At 42.8% G+C, this 18,539-nt stretch overlaps 1 protein-coding gene across 2 annotated transcripts in view; it reads left to right on the forward strand.

Annotated features, from left to right (window-relative positions):
* The first annotated feature begins 13,576 nt into the window (after positions 1-13,576).
* The window catches only part of nid2a (nidogen 2a (osteonidogen)), a 105,351-nt gene continuing 100,388 nt past the window's right edge, over positions 13,577-18,539 (forward strand). For both annotated transcript variants that reach the window (XM_024135296.2, XM_024135295.2), the window contains exons 1-2: positions 13,577-13,901; positions 15,903-16,205. In XM_024135296.2, the coding sequence (XP_023991064.1) occupies positions 13,698-13,901; positions 15,903-16,205 (507 nt within the window). In that variant the 5' untranslated portion in view covers positions 13,577-13,697. The remainder of the gene's footprint in view (positions 13,902-15,902; positions 16,206-18,539) is intronic.

Genomic DNA, 18,539 nt, shown 5'->3' on the forward strand with positions numbered 1-18,539 from the left:
AAAGTAGGCTGTATTGATGAAAGTTTTAAAAAATATTGACGATAAAAGCGTGCTGTTTTCTGTCGATTTATACATCTTGTGTCATAACGGGAGGTCCAAGGCAGGTTGGATTCATTTGAATACAAGGAGGGACCAGCGAATCTGGGCAGATAAGAGACACATTATATTACCATGTGTAGACACAACAAATCTCGATCAGATAGTGATCGGATCATCTTGATCGGATGACAACAACCACATGGAGTAGTGAGAGGGGGAGTACGGTAGTAGTCCAGTGGTTCTTAAACTTTTTTAAACCGTGGCATACCTTGATGGAATAAAAAATTCTGCTGCACACCTGAAATTTCCCTATTCATTTATTTAGTGGTAATAACCTCCATCTCATCTGATCCATACCGCAAATCATCTATTTTGACAAACGTTTTTTTATAGATTAAATAGGCTTTATTTGAACTTTTTTCATAGTTCCTTAGTCATAATGATTCATTTGTGTACCCCTTTAAGAGCATCCTGCGAATCCCTACTAGAAACATATATTATTTAGCTTCAGTAAATAGGTATTTTGTTTTGAATGGTTTGGGCAAGAGACGAGTGGTTTTCTGCAATGTAAAGGTACAACCAACAAAACAAAGGCATGCTTCAGACTTATAAATGACTTTGCTCGTAATGCTTGCCCCTCAATAATGGTATTATATTATGATATTATAAAATGGGTGGTTCGAGCCCCGAATGCTGATTGGCTTACAGCCGTGGTACATCAGACCATATACCACGGGTATGACAAAAAATGTATTTTTACTGTTCTAATTGCGTTGGTGACCAGTTTATAATAGCAATAATGCACCTCGGGGGTTTGTGGTTTATGGTCAATGTACCATGGCTAAGGGCTGTATCCAGCCACTCCACGATACGTTGTGCTTAAGTACAGCCTTTAGCCGTGGTATATTGGCCATATACCACACCCCCTCGGGCCTTATTGCTTAAGTATAACAACCACCGGACTTGTACCAATGATACAGATGTAACCATTCAACGTATTATCTGAGAGGCCCTGGTGCTCCCAAGTAAAAATGTAATGTGCATTCCACAGGTCATGTTTATAAGTGAGTGTTCCAAAAAATAATCAAGATTAGGAAAAGTTTCGCTGCACACCAATTGAAAACCACTGGTGTAGTCTCTATACGTGGGCCTGGTGTAGACTAATATGTTAGGTGATGCATGCAATTTGCTAAATTTTTCATAATGTAGGCAGGCTTTTACTTAATTACAATAAGCCCCCAGAAAAAACAAGTACACCTGGGAGGGACCACAGAGGTAAGACATATTCTCTCATCTCATCTCTGCATCAATCGTGAGCAAAGGGCACCAACAAACACATTTTCTTTTAAATTGCTCTTAATACCATGACTAATTTAAAAAAAAGTACAGTAGTATGGTTTACATTTTTAACTGGCTGGCTGACTCTAATATATTCTCTTACAGGACTCGTCATCACCCAAGAAGGTAAGGTAATGCATTCCCATAAACCGTATGAGCACAGTATCATAACCACAGATTGACGTTAATTGGGATGAGTCTTGTCCTTGATGCAGAACTGAGCGTTTTCCGCTAGATGGGCCAACTGCAAAGTCAAAATTGTCTATAATTCATGAATACAATTTTTGGGGGGATTTTTTTTGGTAGTTATTCTAGCCAGCTTTCTAAACTTGTAGTAATCATGGCCGAATACCGACCGGGCACGTGCCCGGGAGGCCCTGACATCCAGGAGGCTCCCATTGATTTTGTTAGTCATTCTTACTCAGATATCATAATAACATGGCATAAATCAATACAAAATGTATAGAATTGTAGAAAACGTGCTTTAAAACTTGCAACATTTCTCTACACTCAATGGAAAAATGGGTAGAATTGCATGAAATGTACAACAAAAAATGTCTCCACCATCAAGAGGGCGACAACTAAAATGTTTTGCCGCAAGGTGGGGGCCCCCCATCCAAATCTCGCTTAGGGCCGCCAAAATGCTATAGGCGGCCGTGAGTGGTGACACCCACACATGCACACTCAAGCATAAAGAGAAACTGCTAAGTGAACACACATGTGAAGATGGCAGGTGTCAAATCATGGGTAAACTGGAGAATGTGTGTGTGTATGCCAGACATGAGCGCTCACTCTTCCCCCCACGTCATCAAAGTGGATAATTGGGTAATATTTAGTTGAGATGCCGATCAAAGAGATTACAACCTATTTTCACCCACTCAAAAGACAGCCAAAAGTTAGTTGCATTTCCAGTGTGTTTTCACTATGCTTTCAACCATCTAAAAGCACCAAATTCCAATGGTAAAACAAGATTTTTGGTTTAGTTTTCACCCAAATTGTCACACCCTGATCTGTTTTACCTGTCTTTGTGATTGTCTCCACCCACCTCCAGGTGTCACCTGTTTTCCTCATTAGTCCCTGGGTAATTATTCCTGTGTTCCCTGCTTGTCTGTTGCCAGTTCGTCAACCAGCGTGTTATTCCGTGCTCATGTTTTTTCCTTTTCTCTGTTTTTGCCTGCCTTGACTCTGAACCCGACTGCCTGACCATACTGCCTGCCCTGACCTCGAGCCTGCCTGCCACTCTGTACCTCCTGGACTCTGACCTTGTTATGATCTTTTGCCTGTCCACGACCTTTCTCCTGCCTGCATCTTGGATTATAATAAATATCAGAGACTCAAACTGTCTGCATCTTGGTCTCGCCCTGTGCCCTTATACAAATATCTATCACTGTGCATTCAACCATTGAAAAGCACAGCAAAGTTTGTGAATACAATGTCAAATTATGTTTATTTATACAACAAATTACTGTGCTTCATCTAATAGCAGAACCAAATTACCTGGATTGCAATTGAGACAATGATGCACCCATTGTTATTGTCATACCTGTTTTATTTTTGTTATTATTTTTCTCTTTTGTGTATCTACCATTGGTATTATCAACAATACAGTTTTTATAAAGTATTTTTCTATTTTGTTAATCAATGCAATGCTGTCACTGTTGCCTTGGTTTCTCCAGCCACTGCGTGGACCAGCTTCTCCCGGTCTGGTCCTGGGCGGGTACTCATCTTTATTCTTGCCCTGATGCTGGCGCACTCGACTCAACTTACCAACGCATTATCAAGCCCTTGATTGGAGTTGGGTGCTGGGGCGGGGGTGGGCGCCGCTGTGGGTCCCTGGGTCCAGGATTGGGGGATGCTATCGTATGCTAAATAGAGAGCTGCTAATAGAGAACAGCATTGCATCCGAAAATGTGTAGACTGATCTGGATTAAGTTGCTTGCATACATATTTTTTTATACCGTTTATACATTTTAAACTATTAAACTTCAGCCACTTTAACAGGACGTTTTCATTATTTTACCCCTCCCGTTGTTTAAAAACTCCAGTTGCGAAATCATGACTTCTAACATTTTATGCTCTGTAAACTTTTGACAGACCCAAATCAGCTACTTTGACCACTTTCCCAACAAGTTAGACAAAAAGTTATTGTATGAAATCTTCCTCTACCGCTCTGCTTTTTAAATCGGAAATCGGGACAAAATTATGTTCTTCCAATCAAACATTAGTTGTTTTAGTAACCGCATCAACTGCAATTTCAGTAAAAAATTGTATTACGAAATCTTTGTCTACTTCTCTATTTAAATCTGATATCAGAACAGAAATATCTATTACCAATCAAGAGATACAGTTGTTTTAGTAAGCGCATCACTTTTCAACTCTCTAAACTCTTTTTTGATTAATTCATTCAACCTTTCCTCACCCCTCCATTCACCTCTCCTACTCCCCCCCCAGGGGAACTAGAGTGTCTTAATCCATTACTAGGGGAAATGAAAAATTATCCCTGGGTATCCCACCAAATGCTGTCCTGATCTTTATATCAGCACTCCTGCCTGGAAAACAAAATACTTACCGATGACTAATCAGTATGATAAAGTCTTAAGGAAGGGACAAACTTGCTATCATATCTTGCTATCATTCTATCATATCATTGTGTCTAGGAATTTATATCCATCCATCTCCACAATTACGTTTGTTGGAAAATGTAAAAATTGGTGACCATTATTAAAGAAAGCTTTGTAACTTAGGTCTAATGTCACGACTTCTACCGAAGTCGGGTCCTCTCCTTGTTCGGGCGGCGCTCGGCGGTCGGGGTCGCCGGTCTTCTAGCCATCGTCGATCCACTTTTCATTTTCCATTTGTTTTGTTGTGTGTTTCCACACTCCTGGTTTCAATTCCCTCATTTACTTGTTGTGTATTTAACCCTCTGTTCACGTTCCCCGTGAGCGCACGACAGGTTATTTTTGTGCCCATTTATCTTGTTGTTCTGGATGCCGTTGGTTTTGCTTAATAAATCTCCGGTTATTACCCAGTTCTGCTCTCCTGCGCCTGACTTCACTGCCTCCAATTACGCACTACATCTAATTGCTGCAGGACATGTTTTATAGCTGTCAATTGGAAAGCATCATACTCACCGCTGTCATGACGTGACTACCATTAATGTGATGACTGTTTACATTATTCATTTAATCACATAATAATTAATGTAACAATTAACTCATTAGGAATCTTGGGGCACCACGGGAAAAGTTATTTAACGAGTTACTATGTCCTGACTTAAACTCTAAGGATATAAATATCTCTTACATCAATAACAGTCAATTATTAATTATTATTAGCTCATATCAGTCGCATTCTGAACGTCGTTGACATCATAAATCTGCACGAACGCTAGTCTAAATGATCATTTGTGTATGGCTGAATCATCTTAATTATTTATTTACTAACTAATTAAATATTCACACAGAAATACATAAACACACACAATATAGGTTGAATTGATTACTAACATAATGTAATGAAAAGTCCCTAGTGGACTAACCCGATATGACGGTTTGTTACACAATGAAAGGGGTGTGGAAAGAAAGACCGGGAGATGGAGAGACAAAGGAATTCAACTATCGTACATACAGTTGAATAATATGCTCACCATAAATATTTGGATATTTAGCACCCTAACAACCGCTCATTCGGATTTAGAAATGCAACATATATTTACGCTTATATGTCTTTGTCTGTCGTCTCTCTGTTGAAACCACTCGATCCGTCTGTGACAAATAGTTTGACAGAAAGTTTCTGGCTGTGTAAGTCTCTGGTTCTCCACCAGAGGTTACAATGTCCTCAGTTGTAGTAGGCTTCTTTGTCTCTGAGAGTTTGTTAGACTGGATACATCAGATACACGGTGGTCTTTGGTTGAGTTTACTAGACTAAAGTACTTAAACAGCTGCAGACTGAATATTCCGATGTAGTCTTTTTTTCTTCTGTTCTCCTGATTCCTGCTTACAAGCAAAAATTAAAGCAAGAAGCACCAGTGACTCGGTCTATAAAAAGAGTGGTCAGATGAAGCAGATGCTAAACTACAGGACTGTTTTGCTATCACAGACTGGAATATGTTCCGGGATTCATCCGATGGATATTGAGGAGTACACCACATCAGTCACTGGCTTTATCAATAAGTGCATCGAGGACGTCGTCCCCACAGTGACTGTACGTACATACTCCAACCAGAAGCCATGGATTACAGGCAACATTCGCACTGAGCTAAAGGGTAGAGCTGCCACTTTCAAGGTGCGGACTCTATCCCGGAAGCTTACAAGAAATCCTGCTATGCCCTGCGATGAACCATCAAACAGGCAAAGCGTCAATACAGGGATAAGATTGAATCATACTACACCGGCTCCGACACTCGTCCTATGTGGCAGGGCTTGCCAACTATTACAGACTACAAAGGGAAGCACAGCCGCGAGCTGCCCAGAGACACGAGCCTACCAGACAAGGTAAATCACTTCTATGCTCGCTTCGAGGTAAGCAACACTGAGTCAAGCATGAGAGCATCAGATGTTCCGGACGACTGTGTGATCACGCTCTCCGTAGCCGCCGTGAGTAAGACCTTTAAACAGGTCAACATACACAAGGCTGCGGGACCAGACGGATTACCAGGACGTGTGCTCCGGGCATGTGCTGACCAACTGGCAGGTGTCTTCACTGACATTTTCAACATGTCCCTGATTGAGTCTGTAATACCAACATGTTTCAAGCAGACCACCACAGATCCACAGATGACGCAATCTCTATCGCACTCCACACTGCCCTTTCCCACCTGGACTAAAGGAGCACTTACGTGAGAATGCTATTCATTGACTACAGCTCAGCAGTCAACACCATAGTGCCCTCAAAACTCATCACTAAGCTAAGGATCCTGGGACAAAACACCTCACTCTGCAACTGGATCCTGGACTTCCTGATGTGCCGCCCCCAGGTGGTGAGGTTAGGTAGCAACACATCTGCCACGCTGATCCTCAACACTGGAGACCCCCAGGGGTGCGTGCTCAGTCCCCTCCTGTACTCCCTGTTCACCCACGACTGCATGGCCAGGCACGACTCCAACACCATCATTAAGTTTGCAGACAACACAACAGTGGTAGGCCTGATCACAGACAATGACGAGACAGCCTGTAGGTAGAAGGTCAGAGACCTGGCCGGGTGGTGCCAGAATAACAACCTATTCCTCAACGTGACCAAGACTAAGGAGATGATTGTGGACTACAGGAAAAGGAGGACCGAGCACACCCTCATTCTCATCGACGGGGCTGTAGTGGTGCAGGTTGAGAGCTTCAAGTTCCTTGGTGTCCACATCACAAACAAACTAGAATGGTCCAAGCACACCGAGACAGTCGTGAAGAGGGCACGACAAAGCCTATTCCCCCTCAGGAAACTAAAAAGATTTGTCATGGGTCCTGAGATCCTCAAAAGGTTCTACAGCTGCAACATCGAGAGCATCCTGACTGGTTGCATCACTGCCTGGTAGCATCACTGCCTGGTACGGCATTTGCTCGGCCTCCGACCGCAAGGCACTACAGAGGGTAGTGCGTTTTGGCCCAGTACATCACTGGGGCTAAGCTTCTTGCCATCCAGGACCTCTACACCAGGCGGTGTCAGAGGAAGGCCCAAAAAATTGTCAAAGACCCCAGCCACCCCAGTCATAGACTGTTCTCTCTACGCATGGCAAGCGGTACCGGAGTGCCAAGTCTAGGAGAAAAAGGCTTCTCAACAGTTTTTACCCCCTATCCATCAGACTCCTAATCAGGTAATCAAATGGCTACCCGGACTATTTGCACTGTGTGCCACCCCCCCAACCCTTATTTTACGCTGTTGCTACTCTCTGTTTATCATATGCATAGTCACTTTAACTATACATTCATGTACATATGTACATACTACCTCAATTGGCCCGACCAACCAGTGCTCCTGCACATATTCTAACCGGGCTATCTGCATAGTGTCCCAACACCCACCACTCGCCAACTCCTCTTTACGCTACTACTACTCTCTGTTCATCATATATGCATAGTGACTTTAACCATATCTACATGTACATACTACCTCAATCAGCCTGACTAACCGGTGTCTGTATGTAGGCCTCGCTACTTTTATAGCCTCGCTACTGTTTTTCTCTGTCTTTTTACTGTTGTTTTTATTTCTTTACTTCAGTCGCCTGAAGGAGCTGTTCACCAACGCTCCTGTGCTGGCTCATCCGGACCCCTCTTTGAGTTCAGAGTGGAGGTGGACGCGTCCGAGGCTGGGGTGGGAGCCGTGCTATCACAGCGCCCTGCGCCCCCCCCCCCCGGGGTTGCCCTCGAGGCCGGTTGGACGGCGCCTGCGCGAGCGCGCGTCAGGGGGGGGGGGGTACTGTCACGACTTCCACCGAAGGTGGCTCCCCTGCCTGTTCGGGCAGCGCTCGTTTGGTTTGGTCTTATTGGTTGCACCTGTCCCTTATTTTGTTTCTTGATTTATGTCTATGTTTAAGCCTGTTAGGCCGGCCTATGTTCGAGCAGGATTATTTTCTGTTAGTCGGGGTGTGCGTGTTTGTGTTCCTGTCCGTTTGTGCCCTGTGTTGGGTCGGACAATTTTTCTGTCTGTTTATCGCCTATGGTTTTGGGCGTTCGCGTGGGAATCCCAATAAAAACGGTTTTCCCCGGTATCCTCTGCTCTCTGCAAGTGACTCTGCACCCACCACTCCAGGCGATTGTGACATCTCTCTACTATTATTCTGACATTTCACATTCTTAAAATAAAGTGGTGATCCTAACTGACCTAAGACAGGGAATTTTTACTTGGATTAAATGTCAGGAATTGTCTAAGGTGTATGTAAACTTCCGACTTCAACTGTACAATACCCCACAATGACGAAGTGAAAACATGCTTTTATACATAGGTATTCACACACGTTAGAATCACCTTTGGCAGTGATAACAGCTGTGAGTCTTTCTGGGTAAGTATCTAAAAGCTTTGCACACCTGGATTGTACAATATTTGCACATTATTATTTAAAGATTTTTCAAGTCTTGCCATAGATTTTCAAGCTCACTTAAATGAAAACTGTAACTAGGCCACTGCCTTCGCTTAGCTCTATTCCGTTTCCTTTTATATATAAAAAAAACTCCCTAGTCCTTGCCGATGACAAGCACACCCATAACATCATGCAGCCACCACCATGCTTGAAAATATAATGGTGGTGGTACTCAAACATAACGCTTTGTATGAACTTAATTTCTTTACCTCATCTTTTGCGGTTTTACTTTAGTGCCTTATTGGAAACAGGATGCATGTTTTGGAGTATTTCTATTCTTTACAGGCTTCCTTCTTTTCACTCTGTCAATTAGGTTAGTATTGTGGAGAAACTACAATGTTGTTGATCCATCCTCAGTTTTCTCCTATCGCAGCCATTAAACTCTGTAACTGTTTTAAAGTCATTATTGGCCTCATGGTGAAACCCCTGAAAGCTTACCTTCCTCTCCAGCAACTGAGGTAGAAAGGATGCCTGTATTTCTGTAGTAAATGGGTGTATTGGTACACCATCCAAAGTGTAATTAATAACTTCACTTTGCTCAAAGAGAAATTCAATGTCTGCTTTTTTTTTTTTTACCCATCTACCAATAGGTGGCCTTCTTTGCGAGGCATTGGAAAACCTCACTGGTCTTTGTGGTTGAGTCTGTGTTTGAAATTCCTTACAGATAATTGTATGCGGTACAGTGATGAAGTAGACATTAAAAAATCATGTTAAGCATTATTATTTTTGCTCCGAAGCTTATTTAGGCTTGCCAAAGCTCAGGGGTTGAATACTTATGGATTTCAGCTTTTAATTTTTTATTATTTTCCAAACATTTAGAAAAACATAATTCCATTTGACATTATGGGGTATTTCATGGAGGCCAGTGACAAAAAATAAAGAAATGTAATCCATTTAAATTAAGGCTGTGACATACCAAAATGTGGAAAAAGTCAAGGGCTATGAATACTTTCTGAAGGCAATGTATATTTGATACGTTCAAGGACAGGTGTGGGCATGTTTTGCTGTGTATCGGGTGTGGTGGTTGTGTTGTTTTTGTGTTGTTTCTGTTTTTATAAAACAAATTAAGTAGACAGTGGCAGTGGGAGGGAGTCTGGATAGAGAGAAAGTAATCAGTGAAGGGATGTTACCATTTAGAACTCTTTCTTAATGCATGTTAAAGAAAAATCATCTTTACAGCTACAATTCAGCTTTGAAGTCTGGATGAGGGGTTTTCCAGTACTTGCGACTCGTCGTTCACAGTTCTTCATCTTTGCCCTGATTTCAGTCAGGAGGAAGAGAACCTTTCTCTGAAATTCTCTGGACAAAAACAACAGCACAACTTACCACAAAGATGTGAGTACACAAACAAACTATTACAAACACATTATCATCAGCATAAGATTTGACATATTTAATTTCCTGACAGAGTACTTACTCTCTGAGGACAGAGGGAAGGAATTTCTCTGGGGGTGACTCATGGAGTATCTCCTACACACAGGTAAGGACAAATATAAACACAGGGAGAGGTTTTGATTTTGAGATAGAAGTGTGGGCTAACTGACATTGTAATCACTCAGGTTAATACCTCGATTGACAGAGGGAGCATGGTCCCTGTGGTGGACTTGGAAGTTGAGGATGACAGCATAAGATTGCCAAGCTGAAGTAAATACATGCTCCCACCTTAAGCAGGTAATGTCTGAATAGTACGATAAAAGTGCATTATATTTGTGAACTTGCCCCTCCCTTATTTGTCTCATCATCGTCATCAATTTCCTCAAACAGAATCAAACTCTCTGGCTGAGGACAGGCAAGTACAGAACGGCAGGCAGGATCAGGGTCAGGACAGGCAGAAAGGTCCGGACTGGGAATACTAGGAAAAACAGGATACAAAGGGCTGTGAGACAGAGGTTTAATCCTAGACACATGAAAAGTCTGATGTATGATGAGGGTGCGGGGCAACAGAAGACAACAGCAGAGGGGCTAAGGATTTTAGAGATGGGGAAAGGGCAGATGAAACGGGGGTAAAGTTTACAGGACTCCATCAGGAGGGCTAGGTCCCGAGTGGAAAGCCGTACCCTCTGCCCGAGCTGATAGCAGGGAGCAGGGGTCCGGTGGTGATCCGCCTAACGCCAATACCTGGATGTGGTCTTCAGGAGAATGGCCCAGGCTCTCTTCCAGGTATGGCTACATCTGCGGACAAATATCTGGGCAGAGGGTATGCTGACTTTTTCCTCTTGCGCAGGGAAGAGCAGGGGCTGATATCCCAAGGAATACTTGAAGGGCGAGAGACCAGTGGCCGAGCAGGAAAGGGTCTTACGGGCGTATTCCACCCACATGAGTTGCTGGCTCCAGGTGGTTGGGTTGGCGGAGACGAGGCAGGGAAGAGCCGTCTCCAAGTCCTGATTGGTTCACTCCAACTGGCCATTAGATTGGGGGTGAAAACCAGAGTACAGGCTGGCCGACGACCCAATGAGGGTGCAGAACACCTTCCAGAACCGGGACGAGAACTGAGGACCACAATCGGAGACAATGTCAACTGGAAATCCATGGATCCGGAAGACGTGGTGCACTATGAGCTGAGCCGTCTCCTTGGCTGAGTGTAACTTGGGAAGGGGAATAAAATGGGCAGCGTTAGAAAACCCTATCCACCACCGTCAGGATCGTGTTGTTGCCACATGACAGAGGAAAACGAGTAACAAAGTCCAGGGATATATGGGACCAGGGGCGGTGAGGAACAGGGAGTAGTTGAAGAAGGCCAGAAGGAGCTTGCCGCAGAGTCATATTGTTCACACATAGTGCAGGCGGCGACAAATGTGGAGACATCAGGAACCATGGAAGGCCACCAAATCGTCGTTGGATGAAAGCCAGGGTCCGACAGTAGCCTGGATACCATGTCAGTCTAGTGAAATGATCCCATTTCAGGACCGGCGAACAGGCAGAGTCAGGGACAAACATCCGGTTAGGGTGGGAGAGACATGGTTCTCCAGGAGACGCTGAAGGACCTGTCGGACGTGGAGGACATGCTCTTCAGCTGAATGAGAAAAGACATGGATGTCATCGAGGTAGACAAACACGAACCGGTTCAGCATGTCCCGGAGCACATCGTTGACCAGGGCCTGGAACACAGAAAGGAGCATTGGTCTGTCCAAATGGCATAACCAAGTACTCAAAGTGCCCGCTAGCCATGTTAAAGGCCATCTTCCACTCGTCTCCTTCCCGTATCCAAACCAAATGGTAGGTGTTCCAAAGGTTCAACTTTGAGAAGATGGTCGCTCCCTGAAGAGGTTCAAAAGCTGAGGAGATGAGTGGTAGAGGGTAACGTTTCTAAATGACATTACGGTTAACTTCTTATGGCTGGGGGCAGTATTGAGTAGCTTGGATGAATAAGGTGCCCAGAGTAAACTGCCTGCTACTCAGTCCCAGAAGCCAAGATATGCATAGTATTAGTAGATTTGGATAGAAAACACTCTGAAGTTTCTAAAACTGTTTGAATGATGTCTGTGAGTATAACAGAACTCATATGGCAGGCAAAAGCCTGAGAAAAAATCCAACCAGGAAGTGGGAAATCTGAGATTTGTAGTTTTTCAACTCATCGCCTATCGAATATACAGTGGGATATTGGTCATATTGCACTTCCTAAGGTTTCCACTAGATGTCAACAGTCTTTAGAACCTTGTTTGATGCTTCTACTGTGAAGGAGGGGGGAATGAGGGCTCTTTGAGTCAGGGGTCTGGCAGAGTGCCATGAGCTGACCACACGCGTTCACGTAAGAGTTAGCTTGCGTTCCATTGCATTTCTGAAGAGAAAGGAATTCTCCGGTTGAAACATTATTGAAGATGTATGATAAAAACATCCTAAAGATTGATTCTATACATCGCTTGACATGTTTCTACGGACTGTAACGGAACTTTTGGACTTTTCGTCTGCTCGCGCCTCATGAATTTGGATTACTGGGCTAAACGCGCAAAAGAAAAAAGGAGGTATTTGGACATAAATTATGTACTTTATGGAACAAATCAAACATTTATTGTGGAACTGGGATTCCTGGGAGTGCATTCTAATGAAGATCATCAAAGGTAAGTGAATATTTATAATGCTATTTCTGACTTCTGTTGACTCCAACATGGTGGATATCTGTATGGCTGGTTTTGTTGTCTGAGCGCTGTACTCAGATTATTGCATGCTTAGCTTTTTCCGTAAAGTTTTTTTGAAATCTGACACAGCGGTTGCATTAAGGTAAGCAGAGTAAAGTGTTTACATGACTATTGCCATACTTGGCCTACTGCCATAATCAGTTAAATATTGAATTATTAGTGTGCATGTAAACATAATCACAGAGAAGGACCTTTCTTTTTAACCACAGATCATAGAAATGCGCTGTTTTCACGTATGTAGACACTGGTTTGATGATGAATATGAGGTTGAAAAGTGGCGTAATTGTCCTTTAAGTTGGCTAGTAAATAAAGATGCATCTGGTATGATCATCGTAACCCACTGGAGACAGACGTAAATTCAACGTCTTATTCCACGTTGTTTCAACGTTATTTCCACATCATTTTAATGAAATGACGTTGAAACACCGTGGAATAGACGTTGAATCAGTGTGTGCCCATTGGGAATGCTTAAATTACATCGCAACTGCAAAATGAGGCCCTGGTCTCTCTCTCTTTCTCTCTCAATTCAATTCAATTCAATTCAATTCAAGGGACTTTATTGGCATGGGAAACATATGTTAACCTTGTCAAAGCAAGCGAGGTAGATAATATACAATAATCTCTCTCTCTCTCTCTCTCTCTCTCTCTCTCTCTCTCCCTCTCTCTCTCTCTCTCTCTCTCTCTCTCTCTCATATAAATTGTTTATAATTATAAGCCGAGTGAAATAACTATGTGAATTACATTGTTATAACTAAAGTTCAACAATGAAAATCCTGACAAAATGTTGTATCTAATGTTCCAATTCATTGTTGTGGATAATAGTTGCGAAAAGGTCGTGTGGATTTAAAAATGCTATTTTTCTTTCCCAATGGAAACCAGATGGTGTCCAGTATCTTGCCAGTCAAGACAAGTGGAACCAATCAACAGTCCCTAAACTTTTAAATCCCTCCCGCTTAACTTCGGGAAAGCTTGGGTCAGACGTAGAAGTTGATGTGGGTTGAAATTCCTATAGAACGCTCTGTCGCCCGGTCCGCTTCTTCTTATCTAGCTGCAAGAGCCGCGGGCTGAATTCCTATCAACCTCAGCCAGATCAATGCATAGCTTTTAAAACATTTATAATGGCGATGGGAAAAGTAACGATATTTCTACTTCAGTTGTCGTGGACTGTTCATCTTGTAACAGCTATTCAGAGGAAAGATATATTTCCTTATGGGACACTGAGCGGCGATTTCACTCTACAGGAGGGGGACGACGAGACGTCCAAAGTACTCGCGTTGAAGAGACCTCTCTATTTCTATGGTTCGCAGTTCAATGAGCTATACGTGAGTATGAACTATGACTAATATTTGCCTTGTACACTAAGCATACGGGGTTACATTTGGGGTTCTTGGTCATTGCACATATATGAGCACGATAATTAATATGTCAAGAGAAATGTCTTAGTACGGTCACGGAAGAAATAGCACGTTTAGTAATCTTTTAAAACGTGTCAACTGTGTTCTGTCGAGGTACATTGCATGTGAACATGGAGTTTAACTAGGCAAATGCAGGGTAAGGAAATTGTCAAATTAATAACATCTCATTACTCGTAGCATAGCCTACTGTTTCTAAATACGACTATGTCATTGTCAATGTGTCGATTTTGGACATGATGGACTAGGAAAATAGGCTGATATATAAGGACATTTGAATAATTATTATTATTCATTCAATTAAGTATTTTGGTTCTATGTACCAATCATGAAACACTTGCTTTCTTTGCATCTGTTACATGAGTTCATTAAAGGAAAGATTCAACCATTTGAATGTAATATCGTATTTGTGCATCTCTGAGCGATATTCTATCGATTCCCATGGTCATTTCATGTTTTTATGTGTATCTGGGCTATTCGCCGTTTAAGCAAGCAGAAATTTAGCCGGTATGAAAACGTTTTTCATAATGTGTCATACTGGCTATATTTTTGCCTTCTTAAATTGCGAATATCTCAGATATACACATGAACAACTGAAATGATCCCAGGAATCGATGAAACATCGCTCAGAGATGCACAAAGACGATATGACATTCAAAATGGGTGAATCTTTCCTTTAAATTACTCTTAGGAATCTGTGACCATTGAGTCGCTATGTTGTCAGAGTTTAACTCCCTTGGGAAAATCACCCATTTACTCATATCAATAGATCACTTGTTAGAATCCATTCGGGGTCCGCGAAAGAGTTGTAAAACTAACATTTTAAATTAAATGTAGTACAACAATATTTAGTGCTGCATGTCAGAATAAACTTGTTTTCAACTAAATAAATGATCTGAGGAAATGTATTTTACACATTGTAACTTTTCTCAGGGCATCAGAGCATGGAAATATCAAGACACAATTCGCCAGACAACTCGACTCAAATATATATATTTGTCTCTTTTGAAAACAATTATCAGTTAGCAGTGGTTTTCAACTGGTTTTGTCTCGGGAACCAGGTTGTCTCAGCCGCGACCCAATATTCGCATCGCGGAAAAGAATCGACAAAATACAATCGGGAAAACTATTTTTAATGCTATATTAATAGTAAGTGTAGCTATTACATGACAACATTCCCATCTCTTTCATTGCCAATAATAGATTTTTGCCCATATTCTTGATGAAGAATGTCAATAAACTCACTGCGAGACCACAAAATCAACCAAAATAGTGCTGCAAATAGCCCTATATTGAAAACACTGTGATTTAAGAAAAATTGTTCAGAGATTAAATTATTTAAAAAAAATGTAAATTCATGAGCATTTCTACACACCTTTGTACCAGGTTTAAGTTCAGACTGGAGTAATTTTTTCTTTCAAAGAAACATTAAAAAAATTTTTTTACTGACACCCACCAGTTGAGTTAAAGTGCATGTTTTTGACACCAAGGTGAAAAAAAGTCCTTTGTAGGATCTGGTAACCCTTACAACAGCTGTAATATCACCAAGTCTAACACACTTCTTGAGAGGTCTTCCCTTTGGCCGTTGGAGCAATAAATGTTGAATTCCAAATTGCCCCTCATCCCTAACTCCAAACCCCTAAGGCTTCCTCTAACTCGGAAGGATTGGATAAGCTATCTGTAATTACTTCAGCTCGCCTTATGATAGGCTGGATGACATTTTTTTGCTGTATTGTATCCATTCAGTAAACAATTTCAGATCTACAGGAGTGCCTAGGGGCCAGGGCTCACTTGATAAAAATAGATGTCAATCTCAATGTGACCTCCCTGGTTAAATTAGGGGTTGATTTGCTATTCAGCACTCATTCCTATTTCCCACACTGCACTCTTTCCCCATTCTTTCTTCTCCAGGTGGCAACCAATGGCATCATCTCAGCCCAGGACCTGCCTATGGAGAAGCAGTACGTGGACGATGGCTTCCCCACCGACTTCCCCGTCATCGCCCCCTTCCTGGCAGACATCGACACCAGCAAGGGGAAGGGCGCCATCTACTACCGAGTCACCGAGTCGCCCGCCCTTCTCAACCGGGTGGCGCAGGAGGTGCACCGGGGCTTCCCCGGCGGCCAATTCACACCCACGCACGCCGTCATCGCCACCTGGGAGAACGTTGCCGCCTATGAGGAGGTGACGCGTGCCACCGGGCCATCCGATAGGGTGAGTCTGCCTGTATGACTAGCTGTCTGTCTGTGCGCCTGGCTGGCCGTCTGACTGTCTGTCGGTCAGTCCTTTGGTCTGTCTGTCTATCATTTTGTTTGTCTGTCTTTCTATCGGTCCGTTTGTCTGTCTGTCTCTCTGTAGCTGAGTCTGTAGCCTGTATGGAGTTACTAAGTATATATGACTACCTCCCTCCCTCCCCTTAGGGATTTGGCTCTCCCTCATCCCTAAACTGCCTCTTGACCTTTGGTCACTGGCCAGAGGTCATCAATCCAGGTCATCAGCCGTCCACTTCAACTCGTCCCCCCTCCATCCCTCTACCCTTCGTCCCCCTCCTACCCCCAAGGGCGACTGGGCATCTCTCTCCCACCCTCACAGTCTTTTAGGGATCAAGTCATCATATTATATATTACCCATATAAATAGAACTACTAGAATGGACATTCCCATTCAAGTCAATGTTCAAGTAATTATATTTCTATGGCATCATCTTCATGTATTACTCACAGAAAAACATGTTAAGTGAAAGTCTCTCAAACCCTCCATTAGGCATGTAACTTATCGTGAAGAGTGCATATTTCTGGCTAACTACTAAAGAGGTATTGCAGAGATTATGAGGACAAAAATGTAGAAAGCAGCTTGGTTTAATCAGATAACATCTCCTCTACTCTGACTGTGCCAAGATCCTAGAATCCGATCAGATGTGTCAGAGTCTTATTCTCTATAGAGCCTCTGTGGAGTGTTACCTTTCACTATAAAAACACTTGATATAAGTCTATGGGGAGAAACCATACTCTTGCCCCCTGCTCAATGGAGAGGCTTGTGCTTTCTAATAGGGGAGCAGTGTGAGACTGCCGCTGCTAGTGCTAACAGTCATTATCATAATGCTTGGGCTTTACTTCATAAATTAATGTATTAAATGTATTGGATTCAAATCGCACAGACAGTCTATAGTGGCTTGTGCATCACACTGATAGCTCTTAGGGTTGCTTGTTCTAGAATCTATAAGGTCCTGGATAGACATATTCACAGAATACAAACCTAGATTTCACCTATCCCATTTATAATTGAACCTTCGCTAATCCCCGCCCCGGGATTTTGGGCAACCAATTGCAGCGCTCCAATGGATAGCAACTGTTGTAGAGACCGCGCCTCGGAAAAGCTCACAGGCTCATGTTTAAATTGCATGAAAGACAGTGAGGGCTATAGCAAAACGGAGACTTTTCTTAAAAAAATAACTAAATAATTGAACAGTGCACCAGTAGTACTTGCTACTGTAATTCCTGAAATGAAGTGTCTTGATGGAGTATTTTTCGAATCTGAAGTTATACTTTTGTTACGTTGTTTGCTAGCTCAGCTGGTTAGCGATCTTGCAGTCTCATTGACCACCAAACGTTGCTTACGCTAGCTAGCTAGCCACTTAATATAACTTGTTTTCTCCAAATGTATATTAGCTAGCAAAGTTAGCAGTTTTGAATACAACTCCCATCTGCTGTCGACATCAGGTTACAATTTGAGAGCACTAGTTAGCTCCAAAAGTGGTTATAGCTTTGACTGCTTGCTGATTCAGAGCCATTCAGTGGCTACCCACACTACAAACGTCATTTTACCAGGTTCCCGTGAAGCAATTGTAATGACAGTCTACCACTTCGTGATTAGCAAGGGGTCGTTTGTGTTTCATTTCATTGTGTATTAAAAACACAGTAGGAAATCATTGTGAGGGGATTTTGCCAGCGGTTAGAATGGGGGCGGGGTTTTAGCAAAGGGTCAATTGGATTAACTGACATGTTCGCTAAGCACGAGGGTAATGTTTGCGAAAGTGTTGTCCCTAGACACGGTACACCAATAATGCAATACCTTTCAATGAAAAATACCAAGATTTTCCCTTCAGCTGCTAATTCATGGACTCGTGGAACCTGGAGAAACGTTACGCGTTCTATCTTTCAGCCGGGGCTCAGATAATGACGTTTTAAAAGGGTCCCCTTTCCAGCCGGGGCAGTACCGCGATGCCAAACAGCTTTTGTTCCATCCCGCCATGAAAAGCTTAGTGTGTTCAGTCACTACCCACAGGTAGGATACAAACAAACTTGGGGGTATTAAGAGTGACTGGTTGTTCGCTATGAGGGGGTTGAAATGGATTGACTTCAGATTTCTGTGTGCGCGTGCGTACATGCGTGCGTGCACATGTGTGTAATGAGGAAAGTCCCACTGACTTGAACTGAACAGCCATAATATTCAGTGTCGCCTAGTGATTCTAATGCGCGTGAATGAATAGGCTTTTTCTGTTGGACCAGGGCCCACGCCTTCTCTCTCTCTCAGTGAGAGAGAACAGACA

This window comes from Salvelinus sp. IW2-2015, unplaced genomic scaffold (assembly GCF_002910315.2).
Source record: "Salvelinus sp. IW2-2015 unplaced genomic scaffold, ASM291031v2 Un_scaffold245, whole genome shotgun sequence".
NCBI classification, from domain to species: Eukaryota; Metazoa; Chordata; class Actinopteri; order Salmoniformes; family Salmonidae; genus Salvelinus; species Salvelinus sp. IW2-2015.